At 55.6% G+C, this 24,369-nt stretch overlaps 1 protein-coding gene across 7 annotated transcripts; it reads right to left on the reverse strand.

The window, feature by feature from the left end:
• Positions 1-55: 55 nt before the first annotated feature.
• LOC311530484 (testis-expressed protein 47-like) lies at positions 56-24,142 on the reverse strand. 7 transcript variants are annotated; one of them, XM_084647152.1, is made up of 8 exons: positions 20,779-21,116; positions 16,752-16,824; positions 15,575-15,678; positions 14,612-14,676; positions 13,324-13,528; positions 12,848-13,004; positions 9,501-9,557; positions 56-306 (listed from the first exon to the last, which is right to left on the reverse strand). In XM_084647152.1, exons 1-7 carry the CDS (start codon positions 20,896-20,898, stop codon positions 9,520-9,522), a joined length of 762 nt encoding a protein of 253 aa, XP_084503278.1. In that variant the 5' UTR covers positions 20,899-21,116; the 3' UTR covers positions 56-306; positions 9,501-9,519. The 7 variants fall into 7 exon arrangements, with proteins under 7 accessions (XP_084503278.1, XP_084503274.1, XP_084503273.1 ...); XM_084647148.1 differs by lacking the exons at positions 56-306; positions 20,779-21,116 and adding exons at positions 6,560-6,906; positions 24,020-24,142 and having other exon boundaries at positions 9,524-9,557; XM_084647147.1 differs by lacking the exon at positions 56-306 and adding an exon at positions 6,560-6,906 and having other exon boundaries at positions 9,524-9,557; positions 20,779-21,118.
• Positions 24,143-24,369: the final 227 nt, after the last annotated feature.

The raw sequence follows: 24,369 nt of genomic DNA on the forward strand, positions 1-24,369 counted from the left end.
GCAGGTCTCGCTGTGCCTTTAGCAGTTTGTTTTGCCAAGGAGGTGGGGAGGAGGGAAGGTGGTAGAAGGATCAGGTGACTATTCATCTGTGAAAAAACCTTGTTTCTCAGGGGTTTATGCTGCAGCCCATCACCGTGGTATCTGGGTATCTTCTCTGTAAAATCAATCGTCATAACCAAGTCTGTAGTGGAATTCATGGAGTCTCCGGCACTCATCAAGAGGACACCCAGACTTGTGTTGGTGGCTCAGCTGGGTGTCTTTGGGGGGCCAGTTCTCACAAGAACATTGGCCAGGGCAGAGTTCAATCTGAGCAAACACAGAACAGAAAGACAACATCCATTAGGCCTGTACCACTTCAAGTGCGGTTCTAGAGAAACACCCCCTTCCCTCTTCACTCCCCCCCCCCAAAAAAAGTGGTGCACTTCTTTGCAAAGCCACACTGCAAAAACAGCCTGCAGGATCCAGGGTGACTTTCTTTCTCTCTCTCTCTCTCCCTAGAGCAAATCTGTGCAGTTTGCATGTAAAATGCTGGGCTTTCCTACCAGCCAGCTGTGCAAACTCCGCTTGGGAGCTGACAGTCAAGCTGGCCTCTTTCCTTCTTGAACAACATGGAAAACAGATCCTCTCAAACTATTTTGATTTATTTTTGTTAATGAGATTACAAGTTTGGTTGATAAAGGTAATAGTGTTGATGTATTATACTTACTCTTCTGTGAGGCATTTGACTGGGTACCACAAGACATTTCTGAGTAAAAAACTAGAATGATAAAAAATTTATATGGCACCCTTTAACTGCATTAAAAATTGGCTAACTGATAGGTCCCAAAATGTAAGTGTAAGCAGAGTTAGCACTGAGTTTGTCAGTTTCCAGTGGGGTCTTGCAGGGATTGGTTCTTGGCCTTGTGGTATTTAACATTTTTATGAATGACCTAGAAGAAAACATAAACTCATCACTGATAAAGTTTGCGGTTGTGATAAAAATTGGGAGAGTGGTAAATAATGAAGAGGGCAGGTCACTGATCCAGAGCAATGAGGATCATTTGGTAGGCTGGGCTCAAGCAAACAATATGTGTTTTAATACGGCTAAAAGTAAATGTATTCATCTAGGAACAAAAAATGGAGGCTATACCTACAGGATGGGGGACTCTGTCCTGGGAAGCAGTGACTCTGAAAAAGATTTGGGGGTCATGGTGGATAACCAGCTGAGCATGAGCTCCTAGTGTGATGCTATGACCAAAAGAGCTAATGTGATCCTAGGATGCATAAAAAAGAGAGTCTCACATAGGAGTAGAGAGATTATTTCACCTCTGTATTTGACACTGGTGTGACCACTGCTGGAATCCTGTGTCCAGTTCTGGTGCCCACAATTCAGGAAAGATGTAGATAAATTGGAGAGGGGTCAGAGAGGAGCCATGAGAATGATTAAAGGACTAGAAAATCTGCCTTACAGTGATAGACTCAAGGAGCTCAATCTATTTAGCTTAAACTCCATGGCACAGTAGTCCCTTCTGACCTTGAAATCTGTGAATCATCCCCAGTACTAAAAGCCCTGCAAAGTCAAATTAGATCCTTGGGCACTGCAAGGGCAGGGTTAGCTGACTTGAGTTGCGGGGCAATACAGTTACAGTGTAGAAGATGATTGGGCTGGGGCCTGAGCTCTGGGATCCCGTACGGGGGGAGGACCCTGCCCTGTGTGGGTTTGCACAGATGGAACTTCTTGAAACTCAGTTTTGCTGATGTACGTGGAGGATCTGGCTCCAGCCCCCTCTCCTGTAATTGGGCTGACTTTGCAGGGCTAACGGGGTAAAAAGCAGCACAGACTTATTTCAGGGTCTGATTTGCTCCCATGCAATTCAGTGGAAACCCCGCCCCTTGGTTTCAGTGGAGCACGATCATGTCCACAGTCACTAAGGTCAGCATATAAAACGTTCACGGGTTTAAACTTTACATGCTTTTCTGAATCTGGGCATGAATTGGCATGTAGCTAAGCTCGGCGGGTGCAGAAGGAAACCACGGCTGCAGGCTCCGAGCCTCCAGACACTTGCAGAGAGTCATAACTTTGCTCAGCTGAGTAGTCCCATAGATTCCAAAGTTAAACGCATCCATAAATGTTTGCAGGATTGGTGCCTTAGACACAAACATGTTTCTTCTTCATCCTAACCAGAAACTTCTAACAGCACCTAAAATTGACCCAGAAACAAAGAAATGACGCTGTTTAGCTCCCGAATTGCTCCTCTCAAAGGCAAACGCTCTTGTGTTTCCTTCGCCAAACCTGGGAGCATTAGATCTGCTGATCTAGGGCACGGACTCTCGCCTGTTTTTTTAATCTGATTCCAATCAGTCCCGGAGTGAAACACAACCCGGTCTGTCTGCCATCTCTCTCTTCACTGCCTGGCTGGCTCCAGTGATGTTTTAGCCCCAGACAAACAGCCTCTTCTGTTGACAAAAGTGGGTCAGACTTCACTTTGAAACTGTCTCCCAATAAAACCAGGTAAAACAATGAGAATTCTCTGATCTCTCTTCCAGACCCAATACTTGGTAGTTCAAAGTTCTGCATTTATTTTCCAGAGCCTCCAATGCAAAGAAATGTTATGTCGTCTGGCAGCGTTACAGGGCGGTAGGGATGTTTATATCTGATCTGGATCCTTAGTAAGAGCTAAATTATTATTACTGTTTATTATCTGTACTCTGGTAGCTCCTCAGAGTCTGGTCATGTGCAGTTTATTCGAAGGGGAACTCCTGTGGTTTTCTGTCAAATGTTGTACAGACAAGAACCAGAGAAGTCTGGGCTAGTGCATAAGGCACTGGACTGAGACGTAGTTAATAGCTGGGTTCCCATTCGGGCTCTACCTGTCTCCCTAACCATGGGGAGTCCCTCTGCTGTCTCTGTGCCTCACTTTCCCACCTATCAAATGGTGCTGGGGTACCAGGCCACACCAAAGGTCTCTGATGCAGTGATGTCTGCCAGGATCTGCTGAGAGCCTGAACTGCCCCCTGCAGTGGTGTGGGGAGTTCACTCAGATGCCCCATGATGCTCATTTGAATGGCAGTGTTGTTGACTATTTCATTGCACGTAAGAAAGAAGAGGGTGGGTTACAGATCTGCCTGGTCTCCTTTGGTGCCATTAGTGGGGGGTGTTCGGGAGATACAACCACTTCTTGTCGCCCCACCCCATTCATGAAACTGAAAACCAGAGGGGGAGAGCTAGGCCCTGGGGGTATTTGAGCTTCACCAAAGGCAAGTCCTTTGAGCCCAGTGGGCCATACCACCACCTGGTCCCCCAGGCAGCCAGCCTCTCTGCCCCAGAATAACAAAGGCCAAGTCTGCTCTGCTGGTGGGTGTAGGACCAACAGCTTCCTCCCTGACACTAATGTCTCCTGATCTGTCCTCTGCTGCAGGCTCTCTGCAGACTCAGGCAGACGTCGTTGCATTGATTACTCGCAGGTTGCATTTTGGAACTTTCCTTCGCAATGATGAAGGCCAGAAATGTTTTATTTTAATGAAAGCTGCAATTGCCATCCTCACATCTGGGAGCCGGGGCTCTGGGCACATGCTCCCATTGTGCCCAGGCCTCAATTCAGCCTCACAGGGCGGGGGAGTGTGAATCTGAACCCCACGGAAGGTGACCTGAGCCTGCACACACATACTGTGAAGTTCTGCACCATCTGCTGAGAGTGGTGTTTCACTTTGGCCTGTCAAGAGGGCGGAGCTTGGCTTGTGGGCGGAGCTTGGCAGCATACCACTGTTTATCTTTCTGCCCAGTTCTAGCTGGGGTGGGGATCAAACCTCTCCCTTGCCTCATAGGGTGGCTATGAGGATAAACAAATTGAGGACTAAGACACCCCAACCACAGGGGCCATGCGGGCAGATTTCTTTCCGTTTCCAGGACTAACTAACATTGTCAGTACAGCAAAGAAAAATGGGTGAACATTTGGCTGGAAGTTGATGGTGCTGAGCATCTTGGGAGGACGCTGCCTTCCTGCAAAACAGATGAGCCGAAAAAAGAGTCCCTGCCCCGGATCACCGTGTGGTAGGATTTGACATGGATCCGTCCCCCACACGAACTCTGCTGAGGCTGCCCTGATTTATGCTATCTTGGATCTGCTCTGTCTGTTCTTTCTGCAGCCTGCTCCAGCCCCTTTGCCATGCTGCAGCTGTTCTGAGCCCTCCCTGTTGCTTACCTCCCCTGTGCTGCCCCTGGCATCCATGCCCTGAGGCTCAGCTGACTGGTGCCGTTGCTCCCTGGCGGTCAGCATGGCACATGCCCGGTGCCAGTCCCTTGCATGTCATCAGAGGCTGGGAGTCGAATGGGCTTTTGCTCAGGCTGAGACCCTTACCGGACCCAGCCAGCAGCCCAGTAGCGAGTGCTGCAGGGGCTCAGGGCTGTGCTAGGGGAAGAACGCATCGGGGTGGTTCCCCCTGGCCCCGTCCCAAGCCGTGCTGCGCAGCGGATGTGCAGTGGGGCTGGGATGAATATGCAGCTACTGCTCATACATAAATGAACCCCCTGTAAGTGCCATTGGCTGGAGAGCTCTGGAGCCCAAGACCCTCCTGTGTCCTCAGCATTGTGGGGCTGGACCATGGGTGCTGGACTGTCAGCCCTGCAGAGTGAAGGCCGTATCCCAGCTCCCGGATACTATGGGAGCAGCAGGACAACTGCCCAGGCCATGTGCCAGCCCAGGCCATGTGCCAGCCCAGGCCCTGGCAGACTCCCCACCCCACGGTGCATGCTGCCCTCACTGCAGGGCCCATTTGCTCCTTGCCCTCTGCCGAGTCTGCCAGCGGGGGGGCCGAGTACCCCTTGGGCAGAGGGTTTGGGATGTGGTGTGGGCGCTGTTCCCTAGGAACCAGTCAGCCTCCTGGCTCCCCGGGCCATGGAGAAGCAGTCAGCTGCAAACGGTGCTTTGCTCTGAGGCGGAGGGTGAACGTGGGAAAGGTGCTGCGTCTCTCTGGGGCTCTGCTCTCGGTGTTGTCACTGGGGCTTTACACAAATCGTTGGCAGGGTCCCGTCCAGCCAGAGGCATTGGCAGGAGCTAGGGCGAGCCCACAGGCATCTCTCGGCTGTCGCTGTGCCAGGCGAGCTTCAGCCAGAGTACTGGGGTTGGCCACCATGCAGGGCTTGCCCCGGGGACCTACAGAGCTAAAAGCCTGGGAGCGGCTGCGGACAAAGAGAGGGCTCTGGCGCTGCGGGGCCGTGATCCCTGTGCGTCGGCACAGAGTGAGGTTTGCAGCCCACTCTCCCCAGCGGGTCACACACCATCAAGGGAGACCAAAACAAACCGGCAGCAGGAAGAAATGTGCCTGTAAGCAGGGTGTGGACGGTGGCCTCTTTGTGGCGGGTGCGTCAGACCTCCGAGCCAGCTCTCAGGGCTGGGTAGAGACTCCTCGCCCCTGCATCCTCCTCTGGAATGGGAAGCAGCCCCGCACTTCCCCCAACCCTCTGCCTGAGGGTTGCAGTGGAGCAGATGTGTCCACACATCCAGCGCATGAGACTGCCGCGCTTCTGTGCCCCACTGGTGCTCTCTGTCTGGGATACGTACAAACACCGGTTAGCTAGGCAGCAGTTCCATGCTTTTTGGGCATGACACTCCAGTGACCCAAAGGTCATTACCCTGTGTCCACGCTCCCAGCTCCTGAAGGGGGCCATTCCGGTGCAGATGGGTGAACTTTCCCAAGGGCTGGCCCTCCAAAGCCTGATCAGCATTGGGTAAGCAAAAGGGAAGTCCCAGGCTTTGGAGGGCCAGCCCTTGGGAAAGATCACTCACCCACCCACCCTTTCCCTCCCCCAGCCTGCCTCTGCCCTCCGCTCCCACTCTGACCTATGGGAAAGAGTGATAAGACAAGGACACAGTGAACCCCTGGGGCCGTCTCTCCCTGGAAGTGGTGTCGTGCTGTCCCCGTGGTTTCCGCTCTCTGATCACTGCCGTGCTGTATGATGCGTGAATAAGCTTGGAGCAAGGACTCTGTCTCCTTACCTGTCTCTAAAGTGTCACACACAACCGTGGTGCTATATGAATCCTAGCGATGCCAGCTGGCCGGGGGCAGTGCTGCCCATGTGCATTAGGTACCTTACAGCGTGCATGGCAGTGACCTAGCACCTACTGCTGCAAACATTGGCCTGTGTTTGCATGCATAACATTGCTCTGCTCCATGCAGCATCCTGTGCACACCAGCTGGGTTCTTCCTGGACGCCTGCTGGCTCTGACTCCCTGCTGCGTGGATGCATGGGGTGGCTTCTTGCTGTCAGGAAGCTACACCACAGGCCCAGGAGACCAGGGCTTGCTCACACCTGCATAAAGAGGAACCATCAACACACTTGTTCCTCCAGCTCCTGCCACTTGCCGTGCCCAAGGGGACAACCCGGACCATTGCTGATGGCTGCCAGAGCAGGAGCGAAATGAAATGAACTGATGAGTGCTGGGACCTGCAGGGCCGTCCCAGCTCTGCCGGGCTGCACATCTCCCAGGCCGCACTGATGGAGCCAGTCTATCAGACCCTGAGATAGCAGTCTGGTACAGCCCCCCCACCCACCCACTAACACACACTGTAGGACCGGAGCTCAGTGAGTGCTGTACATGTATCACAGACAGATAATCAGTGGCCAGTTAATCCCCATATAATTACAGTTAAACCCATTTGTCCATCTGAGCCCGTAATTCCACTGGTGATAGGCAGGCTCCTCCGGCCACTCTCCCATGCTGCTCTTGGATGTTTCCCACGATTGCGGGCCGAGATCAGCCACACCTGAGCACTGTATGACTAGCTGTGGGCCACAGCAGTGCCTGGGCTGCTGCTCACAACCCTCCCATCTCAGCTGTGCCCCACACGTCCATGGGCCCCGATTCCTTTCCATTCATGAGCCCATGGCGTCCAGCTTCACCTTCCCGGGCAGTGGCCACACACGCTCTGGAAAGGGGGAGAGGGGAAAGAGACCATCAGAACACCAGCGAGAAGCTGGAGATCCGACTGGGGAACTGCTGCTGGCTTCGTTTTTCGTGCATGGAAAAGGAGGGCTGGTCGAGGGGCAGAGGAGTGGAGGAGAGCTAGCCCCGGCTCTGCCGTAGACCCCTGGGTGAGTCATGTAGGCGCGGATCCCCAAAGGTCTTGGGCATCTATCTCTAACTGAAATCAATGGGAGCGTGGTGCCGAAATCCTGCTCTGTGCCTTGGCTGCCTGTCCGACCAGGGGAGAGAATAGCCCTGCCCTCCCTCACACTCCTTAGTGCCTGTGAGGGGCTCAGACACCAGATGAGGGGAGCCACGGAAGGACCTCACTGGGTGGCAATTCTCCGCGGCTCTCAGGCATTGGGGAGATTAGGAACAAGGCAATCCTAGTAAGGAACAGGAGAGGGGATTGAAGGCTCTGCTTGGTTTCCATTAAAAGGGCTGGCTGGCCACGCCACCCACACAACGGGGGCAGCATGGCCAGGAGCAAATCTCCCTATGTGCCATAGCCTCCTGTGTCTCACTCCTGGTTCGGAGGCATCGCCTCCAGGGAGGGGCCCCTGGGACCCCGGCCAATTTGGGGGGCCCCAGGTGTGGGGGGCCCAAATGTTCTTTGTGCCCAGTGCCCCAGTAAATCTTAATCCGCCTCTGCCTCTAGGGACAAGCGGGAGATTCAGGCTCCATGGCCCAGTCGGCCCTTGGCCTCTGCTGAGACTGCTATGTACTGGAGCTATTCATGCACTAGGGACGGGGCAGAGATCCCCGGCCCATCGCACCCACCAGACTGCAGCAGCTTGCCCCAGGCCCGAGCCAGCAGCTCCACCACCCACCCCCATCTCTGGGGATGGCTCGGGGGCAGACGCCCTCTCGGCTGGTCTCCGTTGGTGTCTCCTGACTCAGGTGGTTTGGTTTGGGGGCTCACTGGACTCCATGAACCCAAGACACCAGAACCAGAGCTTTCCCCACAGGGCAGGGCTCTGCTGGCTGCACTGGAGGGGGCTGAGCAGTGTCATGGCTGCAGCCATTCCCCTGCATTTCTAGGGCAATCTGCTCGCTTTGAAGGGCAGCGTGTATGTTCCACGGCTCCCCATCCAGCTCTGCCCCTCCCTGGCTGAGGAGCGACATGCTGGCCCTGCCTGCTTGCTGTGGTCAGTGCAAAAACACACAGCTTTGCAGTGTCCTGGGCACGGGAGCACAGAGAGGAGGCTGGAAAACAGAGCCAGACTTCAGGGAGGAGGGCGCAAACACCCCCTCCCAAGCCACTGGTAGGCTGCGGGTTGCTGGAGCCATGAGGACAGGACAGGGCCCAAGGATGCACTTTGGGCTCTCCCTTGACTCCAGTGAGTTTTGGATCAGGCCCTTAATTTGTATAAACCATGGCGGGTTGCAGCTGCCCCCTCGCTAATGGGTGGCAGGAGAGTCTGGTTGTTAGAGCCAAGGACAGGACTCAGGAGACCTGGGTTCTTTCCTGCAACCTTGGCACTGGTTCTGTGGGGGACCTGTGCAAGTCAGTTACCTGCTGTGTGCCTCAGTTTCCCCATTTCTACAATGGGGGTGATAGGGAGGATTGATTAGTGTTTGTAATATGCTCTGGAAATACGCGTAGAAGGGTTGAGTACACTGCTCAGTGTCGGTAATTGCTGATTTCTTCCTTCGCCCCCAGGCCACAATTCTCTTGTTTATATGGCGGTAGAGTCTAGGCACTGTCTGTTGGGCTAGGTGCTACAGACGCACACAGTAAGAGACAATTCTCTGCTCCAACGAGCTTAATGGAGTTAGGTGCTTGCCTCCCATGGCAAGCCAGGGCCTCAGGCCCATGGGCTCATTTGAAAACCCCGAAATCTAACAAGGGGTTAGTAGTTCGTGTGAAGAATTCACTATCCCATGAGTTTTGCACTGAAATGTTTAAGAAACTGATCTTATGAAACATGAGTCAGGAACGATAACCATATTCCAGACTCCCAACTTCTGCAGCCGTACCCAACCGCATCAATAACAATGGGGGTGTGCATGATTTCTTTTTCATTTCTTGCTGGTGCAAAAAATGTAATTGAACAAACTTGGAATGAGCTGTTGAGATTAGCCGCTTGCAACTCGCGAAATCACACCAGACTCCTCCTGGGCCTACCTGTAAAACAGAATTGCAGCATCTCAGGAGAGTGCGCTGCAGACACTGAGCTGTGTTAGTGGAGCATTTCAGGCATGGGCTGATACAAGAGGAAAAAACATTGTTTTTGCTTTGAGGCACATGACTGCACATTCCTGTGAACCTTTGATCACTGCAGAGACCTGGAAGCAGCCAGCATTTAAACAGACATTGACAGGGCAGGCAATGGACTGAGCGCATGTGAAACTCACAGCCAGGTGAAATGAGCTGTTAGCATGACTGAAAGGGGAAGGGGTTTCTACAGCGTTGGTTAGGCAAGGTGGGTTTTATTTCAGCTGAGGTTCTATCAACATCTACAGGGCAGGGCGGCCTGTGACCCTGTATGAGCATGCACTGAAAAGCATCATGCAAAGCCCAACATGCATGTCCCAATGAACAGCTTACTGTACCTTTGGGTTGCAAAGAAACTTACACAGCATACGGGTTCTCACTTCCAAACACTTGCCCTTTAAACAAAAGGAACTAGATGTAATCACAGCTTGGACTCTGCTTAAAGCCCACCCCTTCCGGGTTTCTCCTTGACTATCACACGCTGGTTATGGATGCAGAAAACTCATCTTTTTTTGGAACATGAACAGCTGTGAACTTCCTCACAGCAGTGCCCCTTCAGCTTTGAGAGAACAACACTTTATTTCCCATCAGTCCCCTACTCCTTCCCTGCTGCTCCCAAACCTGGGACCAGAACGTTTGTGTCTGAGCTATAAGCTCTGGTGCAACCACAGCTGGAGTCCTGTGTCCAGTTCTGGTGCCCATAATTCAAGAGGGATGTTGTTAAATTGGAGAGGGCTCAGAGAAGAGCCATGAGAATGATTAAAGGATCAGAAAACCTGCCTTATAGTGAAAGACCCAAGGAGCTGGATCTATTTAATTTAACAGAGAGAAGGTTAATGGGTGACTTGATCACAGTCTATAAATATCTGCAGGCATAGCAAGTATTTAATACTGGGCTCTTCAATCTAGCAGAGAAAGGTCTGACACAATCCAACTGCTGGAAGTTGAAGCTAGACAAATACAGGCTGGAAATAAGGTGTAAAGTTTTACCAGTGAGGGTAATTAACCACTGGGACAATTTACCACGGGGTGCGGTGGATTCTCCATCCCTGAACATGTTTAAATCAGGATTGACTGTGTCTCTAAAAGCTCTGCTCTAGTTCAAACCGGAATTAATTCAGGGCGTTCTCTGGCCTGCATTACACAGACCGTCAGATTAGAGAATCACTCTGGTTCCTTCTGGCCGTGGAATCTGTGAAAGAAAGGGCCCAGCTTCTCCTCTGCCTTCCAGAGCATGATGTAGGAACAGCATTGACATGACAGGAACGACTCCTGATTTACACCAGTTGTAAGTGAGCAGGATCTGGCCCAATGCCCCAACCGATGGGACTGGTCCAGTCCAAACTGCATACCGGCCTCGATCCTAACAGTATGGCACCAGCCACAACCCAGCTGCCCAGACGCCCCAGTGACAGTGAGCGCAGGCCCCTCTCCCGCTGAAGAGCTGGGCCCATTATGCAACAGCTCCCTCCTTTCCTCCCTTACGCCGGAGGTACAAAACCCGTCCCCCAGTCAGTCAGAATCTCATTCCCTCTGTGGATTTCTGCATAGGGGACAATGTACCTGTATTCTCACCGTGTGCCCCAGGGCACTGGCCAAGTTACTGCCCCAGCCTCCAGGCATGCTTGGCTCACCCTGGCCAAAGGAGGGCTGCAGCAGTGCCGGGGAGGCGTTATTTAGCAGAGGAAGGGCCTGTGGGGGGGGAATGAATCTAAGGCAAGGCCGATTTAGGCTGAACATCAGGGAAAGTTTCCTAGCTATTACAGTCCTGTGGAACAGCCTCCCCTGGGTGGGGTGGATTGCCCATACCGGCCTGGCACTGGACAACAGAACGCTGGAAGGGCCTGGCCCATGACTGGGAATCGGAGGCATTTGGGCAATACAAATAGTAACACTTCTGCCCGGGGCGGGGAGAGGCCTTCCTGGGCCTAGTCACCAGCTCTGCCTGGCAGATCTCAGCTCCGTTCCCTCCCTCTGCCTGTACACACAGCACTCCCCAGGGGAAAGCCCATGGCTCAGGCATGCCCTTGGCTGCTGTTCTCCCAAACAGCTGCCTCGGGAAAAGGCTCTCTCCGGGATCAAGCAGCGGAGTCTGCATGCAGGGTCTGATCATCCCTGGGTCCCCACTCCAGTTCCCACTGAAACCTTTGCAGACGACACCCTCTCGTGGAAGCATCAGGAAACACATTGGAGGGAGGGACTCATCAGCTGGTGCCAGAGAGCTGCTGTCCATAATGCAATGAGGCGAGTTGCCCCGCACCCCTCACCCCGCTGTGCTGGACAGACACATGGTGAGAGAGACAGTTCCCACCCTGAGCAGCTTATGAGCTAACTCCATGCCGCTGATCCCCAGAAGAAATCCCAGCTCCATCCCTGGGCTCGTCGCATCAGCTTGTGCAGCGCTTTGGGTTTGCACTATGGCAGCGAGCAGCCAGGCAGCGTGTGGTGTCACGTCCATAACCACACGGCAATGCCCGCCGCTCACCAGCCAGGATGAGCACAGCTGCGCCTGACCCTGAGCTCGCCAGCGCTCGCACCTGCAAGGGCTCTCCAGGGGCATCCAAGGAATTCACCCTGTGGAGCGGAAAACCTGGAGAAGACTGGCTAAGATGCTGCAGCCCCCATGGAAGGAGCCATGTGGGCCCAGGGCAGAGCCAGGGGACCTGCTCTAAGCTGGCTTTGGGTTTTGGTCTGGGTTTTGCAATCTCCATTTAGCACCGGTGGAAGGTGCAATCTCAGCAGGCCTGGAGCCCAAGAGGCTAATTCCTGCTTGCCTTGTGCCCACTCTGGAGCCAACGGCAAGTACCTGCAAAGCATCCCCAAAGCTCCCCTAGCACACAGCATACCTCTAGCTTAGAAGGGGGTCGGGGGGGGGGGTGCTGAGCCAGTATAGCCCATGAGAGCCCCCAGCCCCACATGGCATGTGAAGGCAGGAGGGGGCATGGCCAGCTTGTTCCTCTGCCCCAAATATCTCCCTGGGTGGGGATGGGCATGGCAGAGCCTCAAAGGCAAAGGGCATTTCAGTGCCCAGTTCCCACTTGCAGCTTTGACCAGCTCCCTCTGGTAGTGCAGTGGCCCAAGGTAGAGCAGTCCTCGCCGCTGTGCTATCCCGCACCAGGGACCGAACCAGCTGAGGAGCAGCACGCTCCTGCCTTACAGTCCCTGCACCAGGCTGAGAGCTGGGACAGAGGGATCCCAGCAAGTCCCAGTCCAGCTGTGCTGCCCTCAGCCCCCGCTGCCCTGCAATGGCTTGGACCCTGCAGCCCAGGAAGGGAACCTGTTCTGTCACCTGGCCAGGAGTGTGCAACAGAACTAAGCCCAGCTTGGCACTAAGCCCAGCGGGCCAGTGCTCTGTAAAAGTCACTAGACAACTTGGGGGAGAGAAAGATCACGATGAAACCTGCAATGCAAGCAATGCTCTCTGCCCCTTGCACTGGAAATCTGTCACCGTCCTTCTGCAGCCCCAGTCCCTGCTGCATCCAAGTGCCGAGGCAGAGATGAACAAACTCTGGAACAGAGCTCATAGGGCTGTTTCCATCCCACAGAGGCTGGTTCTGATTTCCCTACACCCAGGGGACAGTTCACAGTCACAATGCCGCTGGCGGTGAACAAGCTTTGAGCCCCTGGACACAAGTCATGTGCATCCCTGCACTGTGCATGCAGCCCGCGGCACGCAGGAACATACCTGAGTCCATGACGACGTTCAAGGGAGAGTCGTAGGTCTGCAGGAACTGTGCAGGGCTCAGGAGCTCCCGGCACTCCAGGAGGTGGCAGATGGTGTCCTGGGAAATAATTAAGTTGGGGACCTTCTCCAGAACGGCATCGGGGAGGTTTGGGGAGCTCTGGAAATCAGAAGAGAAAAGAAAGCCCTCAGCCACTCAATGCCAGAGGAAAATCACGCCTCCTGCAGCCATCAGGAGAACTCGACTGACCGTTCCGATGCCCACCACGCATGCCCACCTGCTGCGAGCCGGGCCACTCCTGCTGTAGACGATGGAATTGAAGGTGGCTGGACAGGTCAGCAAGGGCCTATAATTCCAAAGGCAGCAACACCCTATATGTGGGGGCATCCCAAAGATTTGGCTAGAGATGGGGCGCGACAGACCCCGGCAAGCTGCCCACCCGCATTAGGGGGCGCTAGCAGTGCCTCCTGGCCCTTACCTTGGGGTATTTCAGCAGGTGCATCCCCAGTTTCAGGAGCATTGCCAGGCACTCGCCAATGATGGTCTCAATTGGCTCCTCGCGCAAGGTGTTGTAGCCCAGATGCCTGCTGGGCACGTCCAGCACCTTGTAGCTCCACTGCTGGAAGAGCCGGGAGGGAATGTTGTGGGACAGCACCAGGATCTTGGGCTCCAGAATGAGGGCCCTGGGACGGGACAGGGTAGTGGATCAGTTCCCTCTCACAGCAAGAGAGGGGTCTGTCACCCCCTGGGGTTAACAGGAGGGTCGCTACCTGCCTACTGAGGCCTTGTTACATGCAAAGATGGTGCCACGCTAGCCTGGCATTGCTAAAACAGTGCCACCCCCTGGTGTGGACACAGCTAGGCTGGTAAGAAGGTGCTCACACCAGTACGTCTGTTCCCCTCCATTTAGACTGTGCCTGGCTTTCACCCAAAGATGATGTCGTTTCAACAAAAAGTTGCCTTTTTGTTTTTTAACTTTTTGTCGAAATTTTCCACAGCTACAAAACCATTTTCCACCCAGCTCTAAAGCAAACACCTGGCGGCAGGTAGGAACACCTCTGTTACCCCTTTTCATCTGCAGGGGGAGCCAGAGAGCTCAATAGGCTAATTAACCTGGCGGCAGGTTGACACTGACCCTCCAATTTCCCCTTTCCCCTATCGAGGGCGCCAGCCAGCATCTGAGCCGTGGCACTCCCATCTTCCCCTCAGCGGGACGCTGGTAGCCTCTGCCCGGAGCCGTGCTTCCCACCGGGGTGCACCGAGTCCACAGAGCTGTGGCTGCAGCTCCCTCTCCTGGTTGTACCTGGTAAAGATGTGCAGAGATTCATAGATTCCCAGGCCAAATGGGACCATGGTGATGATCTAGCCTAACCTCCTGTATAACACAGGCCAGAGAAACGCCCTCCCGCCTCGCTCAAATTCCTAGAGCAGATCTTACAGGAAAACATCCACTCTTGATCTGAAAACTTGCCAGTGAGGGAGAATCCACCACGGCCCTTGGTAAATTGTCCCAGGGATTAATTACTCTCCCTGTTAAAAACGGATTCCTTATTCTCAGTCTGAATTTGCCTAGCTTCCATTTCCAGCCTCTGGCTCTTGTTCTATTGGATTAGTCGGCTGCTGCCTCCCAGCCAATCGCAGGTTCGATCCCCGCACACAGCCCAGCCGCCGCCACCGTCCTCGGTCATGTGCACTCTGGGGTTTGGTGAAAGACGCTGAACTGTGGCAGCTGAAAACCCTCCAGCTACTGGCTGGCCAGCCCTCACCTGTGCTGCTGGGGCTGCATGTCTCGCAGGTCCCTCAGGACGGAGTAAAGCACCTCGCTGGAGGCCTGAAAGAAGAGCAACCTCGTTAGCTGTGCAAACCCCCTGGTCACGTCTTGACAGACGCCCAGGGCTGCACCCCGGGTGATGGGATGGAGCATCCGAGCACGCTGGCAAGGATGTGTGGACCCGACTGGTGCAAGTGTGAGAGGGCACAATTGAATCTGCCCACGCTGCTAGCCCAGCTCGGCCAGAACATGCCAGCTGCAGCTGCCAGGCCTGGGGGCAGAAGGAATTCAGGGCAATGCAGCACAGTGAGCTGCTAAAAGGGGGGGTGGGCATGGGGTGCTCAAATTCTGACCTGGGGGAGTCAGCCCTGCTGTTCTTACATGTGGGGTGGTGAGCTAGGTTTGAGGCCCTTTGATTGTGGGGTTAGGGGGCAAGGCTGGGGGATGGGCCCTCACATTGTTGGGTTGCAGAGGGAGATAGACCCTTAGATTCTGGTGTTGGGGGTGAGGCCTGGGATGGGGAATGGGTCCTTTGATTAGGGGACTAGAGGGGATGAGGGGCGAGGCCGGGGTGGGGGATGGGCCCTTTGATCCTGGGGCTGGGGAAGATGGGGGTCTGGAGCGGGGACAAGAGCAGCGGTTTTCCAGTGAAGTTTGGGGGGTTCTAGCTCTCACTTCCCACCCTCCACAGCTATTCTCTGTCCTGTTGCTACACTCCGCCTCAGCCAGGCTGATTGCAGGGTGACTGGTTGGGAGGGAGGGAGGGGGAGACGGGGTGCTGGGTGTTTCACGTAGGGTGACATGGGGGGAGGGAGGAAGGAACGGGGCTGGGGAGCAGAGCTTGGTGCAGCCTGTGAAGGGCAATCCCAAGCCGTCTCGCAACCCCTTGGGCGCTCTCCCGGTTTCCGATCCCTTTCTTTGACGTTCTGACTGGCCCCACGCCCTCCGTTCCCCGTACCTCTAGGGTGTGCACCAGGTAGGTGGGGTAGAGCAGCAGGAGGCCCGTGACCCCCTCGCCCTGGTAGTAGCGCTGCAGACTCAGGAAGAGGAGGTGCCAGTACCCTACGGAGAATCCAGAGCGCACACAGCGTTTGCTGTCTGATGCCCCCCACCCCCCAGGCTAGTGCGGCCAGCCCCGGGTTCCTGCAGCTGCCTTCTTCTCCAGACTGCAGGATCCCTCCTGCCCTTGACCCCCGCCCAGTGCACTGTAAAGGGGAAGGGACCCCTGTGCGGCACAGCCCCAGGGCCCCGCCCCGCTCAGAGCACCCCTGGCATAGCAGCCTCCAGCAGTCAGAATGGGAACTCCGGAGCGGCCTGGGGCTGGTTGCAAACCAGGATCATGCATGTTGACATCTCCGTGTTCCCCTGGGAGGCTGCATATCGCCCTCCCCACACTGGGGGCCTGGAATCGGATCTCCCAGCGACGGGGGCCAGAGCCCCACCAGCTTGCACAACAGCAGCCATGTCTGCAGTGTGGCTAAAGCCATCCTTCCCTGGGTACCTGAGCGCCCAGCCTGGGCTCTCAATGCACACTGCCCTCTGGCAGGGCCACAGTGAGGCAGGAGCATGATGGCCCTGAGCCCAGGGCCCTCCCCCCGTCCCCATGGACTGACAGTAGACTCCCACCTGGCCTTTAAAAGAGAAATAATCATTTTTCTAGCCCACAAATGTGACCTGATTATGGATGACAGCAGCCTGAGCCTGAGATGCTACGAGTGTCCCATGCATCTCAATGGGGTGCTAACTCTGACACCCGCTGCTCTGGGAGATCCCATCCCAGCAACAGCAACCCAGCAGGTAACTCTGCACACGGAGAACCCTCATCGCTGTCATTCCACCATGGCTGTGCTGGGAGCGCAGGGTCATACACAGAAGGGTGGGTAGGGAGCCGTGTCCTCCCTTCTCCAGCACAGCTTCCCAACCCCATGGAGAAAGTGAGCGGTGTTCTGGAGAGGTCCATACGACAGTGTCTCAAACACAGCGTGTCGCGTAGCCGTTTGGTCTTAGGCGGCGCTGGCCAGACACTGCAACGCAGTGCGTGGCCAGGCGCTAGTGTGTGCATGGCCCTTGTTCCATTTCAGGACCCTCTGCCCTCCACAGATGTGGCTACTGAAGAAACAGGGTGAGATGCTTACCTGCTAAATCCTGTTTGTCGGCCAGCTCCGGGGAGATCTTAGCCAGAAATACCAGTCTGTGCAGAAGCAATCTCTGGAAGGGAAGAGAGAGGCCAGCCGTAGTTCAGGCCCTGTGAAGGGAGGTTGCTGCCAGCACCAGGGGGAAGGGGAGGGCTATCCGCACGAGGCACTGAGATGGTGTAAAGGAGGGCTCTGGTGCTGAGTTCGGTGGCGGCTGGACTTTGTGCCGCCCACCCTCTTGATTCTTAATGTTACAACGAGCCATCCTAGGCTGGTAGCCACGGGTGCCTGTTCTACTGGCACGCGTGTTGTAAATGGCATGGGAGCTTGCGCCTGGGGACGTGTAGTAGCAGGGGATGGACTCAGGGAGCTAAGACGTCCCTTCTGATCCTAAGGCTGCCCACTCTGTGCTCCTCTTCTCTGGGACACGTGCACCCAGATACACACCCAACCAGTGCAATGGGACAGGATGGTCAGATGAGCGCGTGGCCCTGAATTGGTTTGCAGTGTCGCGGGGAAGACGTTTACAAATAGGGTGACTAGATAGCAAGTGTAAAAAATGGGGATGGGGGTGGGGGGGAAATAGGTGCTTATATAAGAAACATCCCCCAAAATCGGAACATCTGGTCACCGTACTTACAAATGAATTGACCCCCGCTCCTTCCAATGCCTGGCCTACCTCCCAAATGGGCCTCTCCCCTAAGACGAGGAGGGACTACTTGGTCGGTTTCATAGGACCCAGGCCAGCTCCTCTGCAACCGTCCAAAGCATTGGGCTCCCAGGGCAGCATCCCCGTGGAAACCATGTGGGAACTCCTACGATAGCTTGGAATGTGTCCAGACAACAAATGCGTCCCCCTCCCTGGCATCTCACCAGGCGGGCTGGAGGATCAGCACACACCTTTCATCCCAGGAAGCAGTGCCCCGCTGGGTTCCTGGCTGGAGTATGCGGGTCGGGGGCCGCTGGCACTGTGGGAAGGTAGGTTGCCCTGTTCCTCTCCTGTGAGATTTCCATCTCATGGGGATCAAGTGGGCCAGCGCCTTTCCCCAGCACTCAACTCGTGCAGGAGGACCCTGAGCAAAGGGCGGGCAGTGCTGCACCAGTGTGAATTTCCCCAGCAGAGAACAGAGGTGCTGTGCTCTGAACCACGCCTTTGTCTATGTGCATCTGGATGGACAGCTAGGACAGGGGTGGTCAAACTACGGCCCACAGGCCGGATCTGGCCCCTCAGGGCTTTGGATCCGGCCTGCAGGATTGCCCCCTGTGGTGCTGCAGGCCCCACGCTGCTCTCAGAAGTGGCCGGCGCCACATCCCTGGGGCCCGGGGGTGGGGGCAGAGGGCTCCATGTGTTGCCCTTGCCTCCAGGCACCGCCCCCCCCGCAGCTCCCATTGGCCAGAAACGGGGAACCATGGCCAATGGGAGCTTTGGGGGAGGTACCTGGAGGAGTGGCAAGGGTGAGCCCTGTTCCCCCCCTCCCCCAGGGGCCGTGCAGGGACATAGTACTGGCCGCTTCCCAGAGTGGTGCGGCATGGGGCCAGGGCAGGCATGCAGGGAGCCTGCCCTGGCCCCGGTGCGCGCTACTGCCACCCCGGAGCCACTTTAGGTAGGTGGCGCCGGGCCGGAGTCTGCACCCTGAACCTTTCTAGCACTCCGCCCCGCAACTCCCTGCCCTGAGCCCCCTGCTGCACCCTGCACCCCCAACTCCCTGCCCTGAGCCCTCTGTTGCACCCCACACCCCTCCTGCACCCCAACCCCCTGCCCTGAGCTCCCTCCCACAGTCTGCACCTCTCCTGCACCCCTGCTTTGAGCCCCCTCCTGCACCCTGAGCCGCCTCATGCACCCTGCACCCCTCCTCTGCCCCAATCCCTTGCCCTGAGCCCATTCCTGCACACCGCGCTCCCTCCCGCACCCCAACCCTCTACATACAATTTCCCCACCCAGATGTGGCCCTCAGACCAAAAAGTTTGCCCACTCCTGAGCTAGGATCATTGAGTTTGATTTGTTCTATAACTAATCCATGAGGATCCTCGGGTCCAGGCTCCTGGTGCGAGTTGTGGGGCACTCAGCAGCATCTGACAAAACTGGCCATTCCTCCTGTGTCTGGAAAGAGCAGAGAGTTTGCAACAAAACCACCCCCAAGGGCTTCTGCTGACATTTCTGGCAAGCACCTTCTCCTAGGAAAGGAGACAGGCAGAAATGGAAAGATCCCAGGGCGCATTCAGAGCCTGGGGAAGCTCGTGGCTAGACGCACCTGTCTCAGAACATTAAAGTTCCCCCGTCGGGGGAAGGTGACTTGGTGGTGAAGGGGGTTGACTTGTGTACACTGAAAATTATGGAAAAGGTAAATTTCAGTTGATTCCTTTTTGGAATGGCTGAATTGAAACAGAGATGCTGTGAGATGAGCGAGAATAGTGCTCTTTGCATTACAGTGGTGCTTAGAGACCCCTGACCAAGGGTGGAGTCCCCTGGTGCTAGGCGCTGCATATACCCAAAGTGAGAGACTCCCCCTGCCCCAGCGAGTTTACAGTCTAACCACACAAGGGGACCCAGGAAGTGGCGTTATTCCTGTTCTACAGATGTGCTTCAGTTCCCCAGAGCCATAAGGTTGAGGTGCTCAGCAATGACTCAGGGACTGAGCCACTGAACGGGAGGTGACCCCAGAGGTGTCTGTTCCCCAGTCAGTTCTGAAAATCTCAACCTAACTAATGTGCCAAAGGCTCACCCAGGGAGTCAACGGCAGAGCCAGGAGCTGAATCCAGATATCCTATGTCCCAGTCCAACAGCAGCCCTTAGCTAGTGATTTTCTTCCCAAGAGAGCTGATCTTACACATGCTGTGCTGGATTGTTGCCTTGATAAGACGTAGCACGCAGTTAGTGATGCTGGACTAACGGATTTCCTGTCCACGCTTGCTTTTCCTGTGCACCCCTTGTTGTACCCGGACTACACTGCGCAGTTGCTTTGCACTGGGGAAATGAAAACAGTCCCTTTTGGAATGGTTGACGGTGATTTGATTTGCCATCTCGCCCTTGAAAATGGCCAGGGCTAACCCACAAGGGGATTGTGATTTCTCTGCCTATTTAAAGGCCTGTAAAACTGAAGCTTCCCTGAGCTACCAAACATTTTCTGCACCCTTTGGGAGGTGACAGAAACACAGCATGAACTGGGAAAGGGGATCTGAAAGAGGCTTGTTTGGACGCCAGTCAGAAAAACTCCCAGAGCTACTATCCAGGCAGCCCTCATGTAGCCAGAAATAACCTGCTATTTGTAGAGGCCAGGTTCTGCTGTTACTCCTCTGCCCCTTACTCCCCGAGTAGCTCATTGACTTTGATGCAACTACTACAGAGCATGAGGAAGAGTGTCAGAAGCTGGTCTGTGCAGTTAGTTACAGGCTTTAGGAACAAGAGCTGACAGGAGCTGCAGGGTTTGGAGGATTTGGAGTTTCTAGACACAGATCCTCCAGCTGAAATCAATGGACGGTAGGAGCCTAAACACCCTTGTGGATCTGGGCATGACTGAGTGGAAAAACTCCAAAGCCCTAGTGACATAGCAAAGTTACCCAAGTCAGGGGCTCGGTGACAGTGTAACAATGACAGACCCCTGGTCGTCGGCGGGCGGGCTCGAACTGGGGGCCTATGGAGCTTAGTGCATGAGGCTCCTGTAGAGCAGACTCATTTTGTCCCTCTCTCCAAGTGGTCTCCGTGCCACTAAATGGGACAGAACCCCACACCCAGAAGGTGTGTGGGTTACCACAGCATGGGCCTCTCCTCACCCAGTTACAGCCTGGTGAAAGGAGCAAGGCCGATGGACTCCAACCATGCCCCTGTGAATAGGCTGAAACGCTCTAGGATCTGCAGCCTGTGCCGGTAAAAGGAAGATCGAAGCCCAGATGTGGGGAGTTTACTGAGACCACATTGCGCCACCCTCCCCACAGCTGTGTGGCCTGGCTGCCGACCTAGCTCTGCCCGTATCCCAGTCCGTCCCCACCCCATGTGCTCCAGGCGGAGCGGAGAGCAGGAGACACTGACCGTATCCTCCTTGGCATGGGGGGCCCGCCTGCTGAGCACGTGCTGAAGGAGATTTGTCCGGACCCTCTCCTGTGGTGACTCCTTCCGTTTCGTCTGCCCCGCTTTCTCCCGACCAGCCATGCCCCCCCCTCGCTCCCGTCCTCTGGCTGCACAGAGAAAGCACTAACGGCCCTCAAGGCTCATCCAGAATTGCTGCTTGGCCTCTTCGAAACCAGCTCTTGCTGCCTGGAGGTCACAGTGCAGAGAGACGCGGGCGCTGACCAAGTACCACAGCCTGGAGTCCCAGTCACACTGGCTGGGAGCAAGGCAAGACTTTGGCCAGGCAGCAGCTGCGAGTTGACAAAAGGTTTTCGGTGTCTTAGCAGCAGAGCCCGGGCCCTTACGTTTATCCCTTTTGTCTGCATTGTTTGCTGGCATTTTCTGTGGGCATTAGCTGGCAGGGAGCCGCGGTTGCTCAGGCAACACGTGGCATGTAGAGATCCTTTGAAAGGTTCTGGGACGCCAAGGGCTTTGTGACAGCTGGGGCTCTTAGCTGAGCTGCCTGCCGGGTAAGGTGCAGGGGGTATGGCCACACCTAGCTCTGATCCCTAGCAGGTGTTTTTATCGCTGCCTCTTGAGCACCATGCTTTAATTTGCAGGTGAAGGCTGGGGGGCTGGGCAGTGGCAGACCCCGCAGCCTGGGCAGCCCTGGTGAGTTACAGGAGCTTGGGCTGGCTCCTCATTGAGCGCAGCTTGCAGATTTCCCTTTCAAGTGGCCGGCTCAGGAGTTCGAAGGGCAGGGGAGTTGGGGTGGGTTAGGGGGAAGGAAGGGTCCCTGCCTTTGGGCTACATTAGGGCTACCTGGGTCGGTCAGGATGACATTGAGCTCCCAGGTTTCAGAGTAGCAGCCGTGTTAGTCTGTATTCGCAAAAAGAAAAGGAGGACTTGTGGCACCTTAGAGACTAACCGATTTATTTGAACATAAGCTTTCGTGAGCTACAGCTCACTGCATCAGATGCATTCAGCGGAGCTCCCACTGAGTCAAACCGCAGGACATCAGAGTGGGCCAGGGAGCGCTGAGCATGCAGCAGCTGGGCCCACCCGGGCAGGCTGCAGGTCTGCGCCCCAGCTTGCTGTGCACCAAGTGCTTGTGCAGACCTGCCGAGCTGGGGCTGTACCGTGGCCTCCGTGGATCTGGCTCAGAAGGGGCTGCATGCCAGGCACCGGGCGCTGCGTTGTGTTCCAGACCCCACAGGCTGTGCAACGTGGCCTATCTCACTCCCTCTGCTGCGAAGCTCTTGGGGCCCCTCAGGCTGCAGCACAGTCCCTAAAGGGGAGACACTTTGTCCCCGCAGCCCTTGGCTCTGGCCCCCAGGCCCTTGACGTCCAAGGGTTTCCTCCACGATGGGAGCTCTGGGGGGGCTTCCTCCAAAATCTTCACTCCAGGGCGGAGTCTGACCCTTCCACCGCCAGGAAAGAAGCCAAGGGATCAGCCCTCAAACTTCCCCTGCATCCAGCTCAGCAGAGCAACTTGGGCCTCTGCCCCGGCTTCAGCTGCCCAACGGTGCCTCCTGAGCCAGGGCTGCATTGGCAGGGACTTCCCTTCCGTGAGCTGCCTCAGCACAGTGGAGTAGGCCAGGGTAACCCGAGTCTGCCTGTTCCGCGGCTGGGGAATGTGGAATTTTGCTGAGGGCAGTTTAACCGCCTGTCATTTTACCACAACACCACTGACCCAGCACCCGGTCCACGGGGCTCCGTGCTGGAGGAAGGGGCAGGCAGGAAAGTTAATGCAGCCGCTGCTTGCCAAGGGGGATGCATTCCTAGCACAGTAGCCAAGGCCAGATGCTTCACAGGTAATGACCAGAACAGGGCAATTATCAAGTGACCCATCCCCTGTTGTCCAGTCCCAGCTTCTGGCAGTCAGAGGTTTAGAGACACCCAGAGCATGGGGTTGGGTCCCTGCCCACCCTGGCTAATAGCTATTGCTGGACTTATCCTCCAGGAACTTATCTAGTTCTTTTTTGAACCCTGTTATAATCTTGGCCTTCACAACATCCTCTAGCAGTGAGTTCCACAGAGTGACTGCATTGTATGAAGAAATACTTCCTTTTGTTTGTTTTAAACCTGCTGCCTATTAATGTCATTAGATGATCCTGATTCTTTTGTTATGCGAAGGAGTAAATAACATTTCCTTATTTATTTTCTCCATGCCAGCAGCCTTCTTTCAGCCACTGGAGGCTGGTTGGATCCCGCATTTAGAGCACATGGGCACTGCCCCTAGATCAGCCTGTACTCCTGGCTGGGCATGACCCATGTTGCTTTCACCCTTCCCTCAGTCTCTGGCCCCTTTGCTGCCACCCTATGAAAAGCTTATTGTCAGTTGGTGGGGTGATGACGTCACAAGGTAAATCAACCAATCATCACCCTTCCCTCTCCCCATTGGACTGTAATATGATGTCAGAGGTGAGTTGACCAATCACCCATTCCCTTGCCTGCCCCCTTCCAACTGGAATGTGACATCAGAGGCACATCAGCCAATCACCACCTACCTTCTCCCACCGCCATTCATCTGCATATTGTAACGTGATTGGATAAAATGTCTTTTCCTTGAATACATCCTGTTCAGAATTAACAGCTTTTGATGGCCTCGTTGAGGCGTGCAGGGCATGAGATCAGATCTGCAGCATTTGGTCACTGCCCTGGGAACAGCTGGGGGCCTCGTGTCATTACAATACAGGGGGGTGCGGGTGTCCTGCATGGTATTTCTCAGCATGTGTTGCAGTCCCTGTTGCTCACTCGGGTTTTTCTCCCTCTACGAGGCCAGCACAGACCTTTTAGTTTGGAGGCTACAGAGACCTTCACATCCCATGGGGGCGGTTCCCTGCTTTCCTAGGACCCTGACCTGCTGCTGTGCAAGGAGGCGCCATCAGAGTGATTCTGGGGGGAGTGCGTGTCCCACCACAGCCTGCGCTGGCCTTACATGCAGGCCAGAACCATCCCGTTTACCTGAACTTCACTCCAAACAGGCCCAGCTGGCTGTTTACACCCCCATGCTGTGGACCTGTGGCTGCACTGCCGGGCATTGGCCACACACACACACAGAATGGTTTTTAAAGCAGAGGCAGGTCCTGCAAAAGCCCCCCCTCCCCCCGTCGAAGAGCCCAGCAGCGGGGTGCAGCGGGGCTGAGCCGAGGGACAGGGATGGCTCAGACCCAATGAAGAATTCCCCCGCCCCCTCCACCCCTGCCGGCTACATGCAAACCTTTCGGCTCGCCTTCTGCTGCTCCTGTGCCAGCCCATACACCGAGATCCTGGCCTTGAAAGCAAACTCCTCCGGCTCGGACTGGATGCTCGAGGCTCGCTTTGGCCTGGATGCCATGGCTGCAACCTGCGGCCGTTGCTTAGTGACTGTGTCATGATAACAAAGGGGGCCTGGGGAGCTTTGCCAAGGGCCCGCCCACTGCAGCCTGGTGGCACCGTGCCAATGATGGGTTGCATGCCTCGCTGTTCGAAGGGGAATGCAGGGCACAGGGACCGGGACCGGGCCAAAGCCCACGGCCATCCAGGGGACCCTTTCCCATCAGGGGCGGGATGGCTGGGGTGCAGTGCAGC

Source organism: Lepidochelys olivacea, assembly GCF_965140295.1.
Source record: "Lepidochelys olivacea isolate rLepOli2 genome assembly, chromosome: 14".
Lineage (NCBI taxonomy): Eukaryota > Metazoa > Chordata > Testudines > Cheloniidae > Lepidochelys > Lepidochelys olivacea.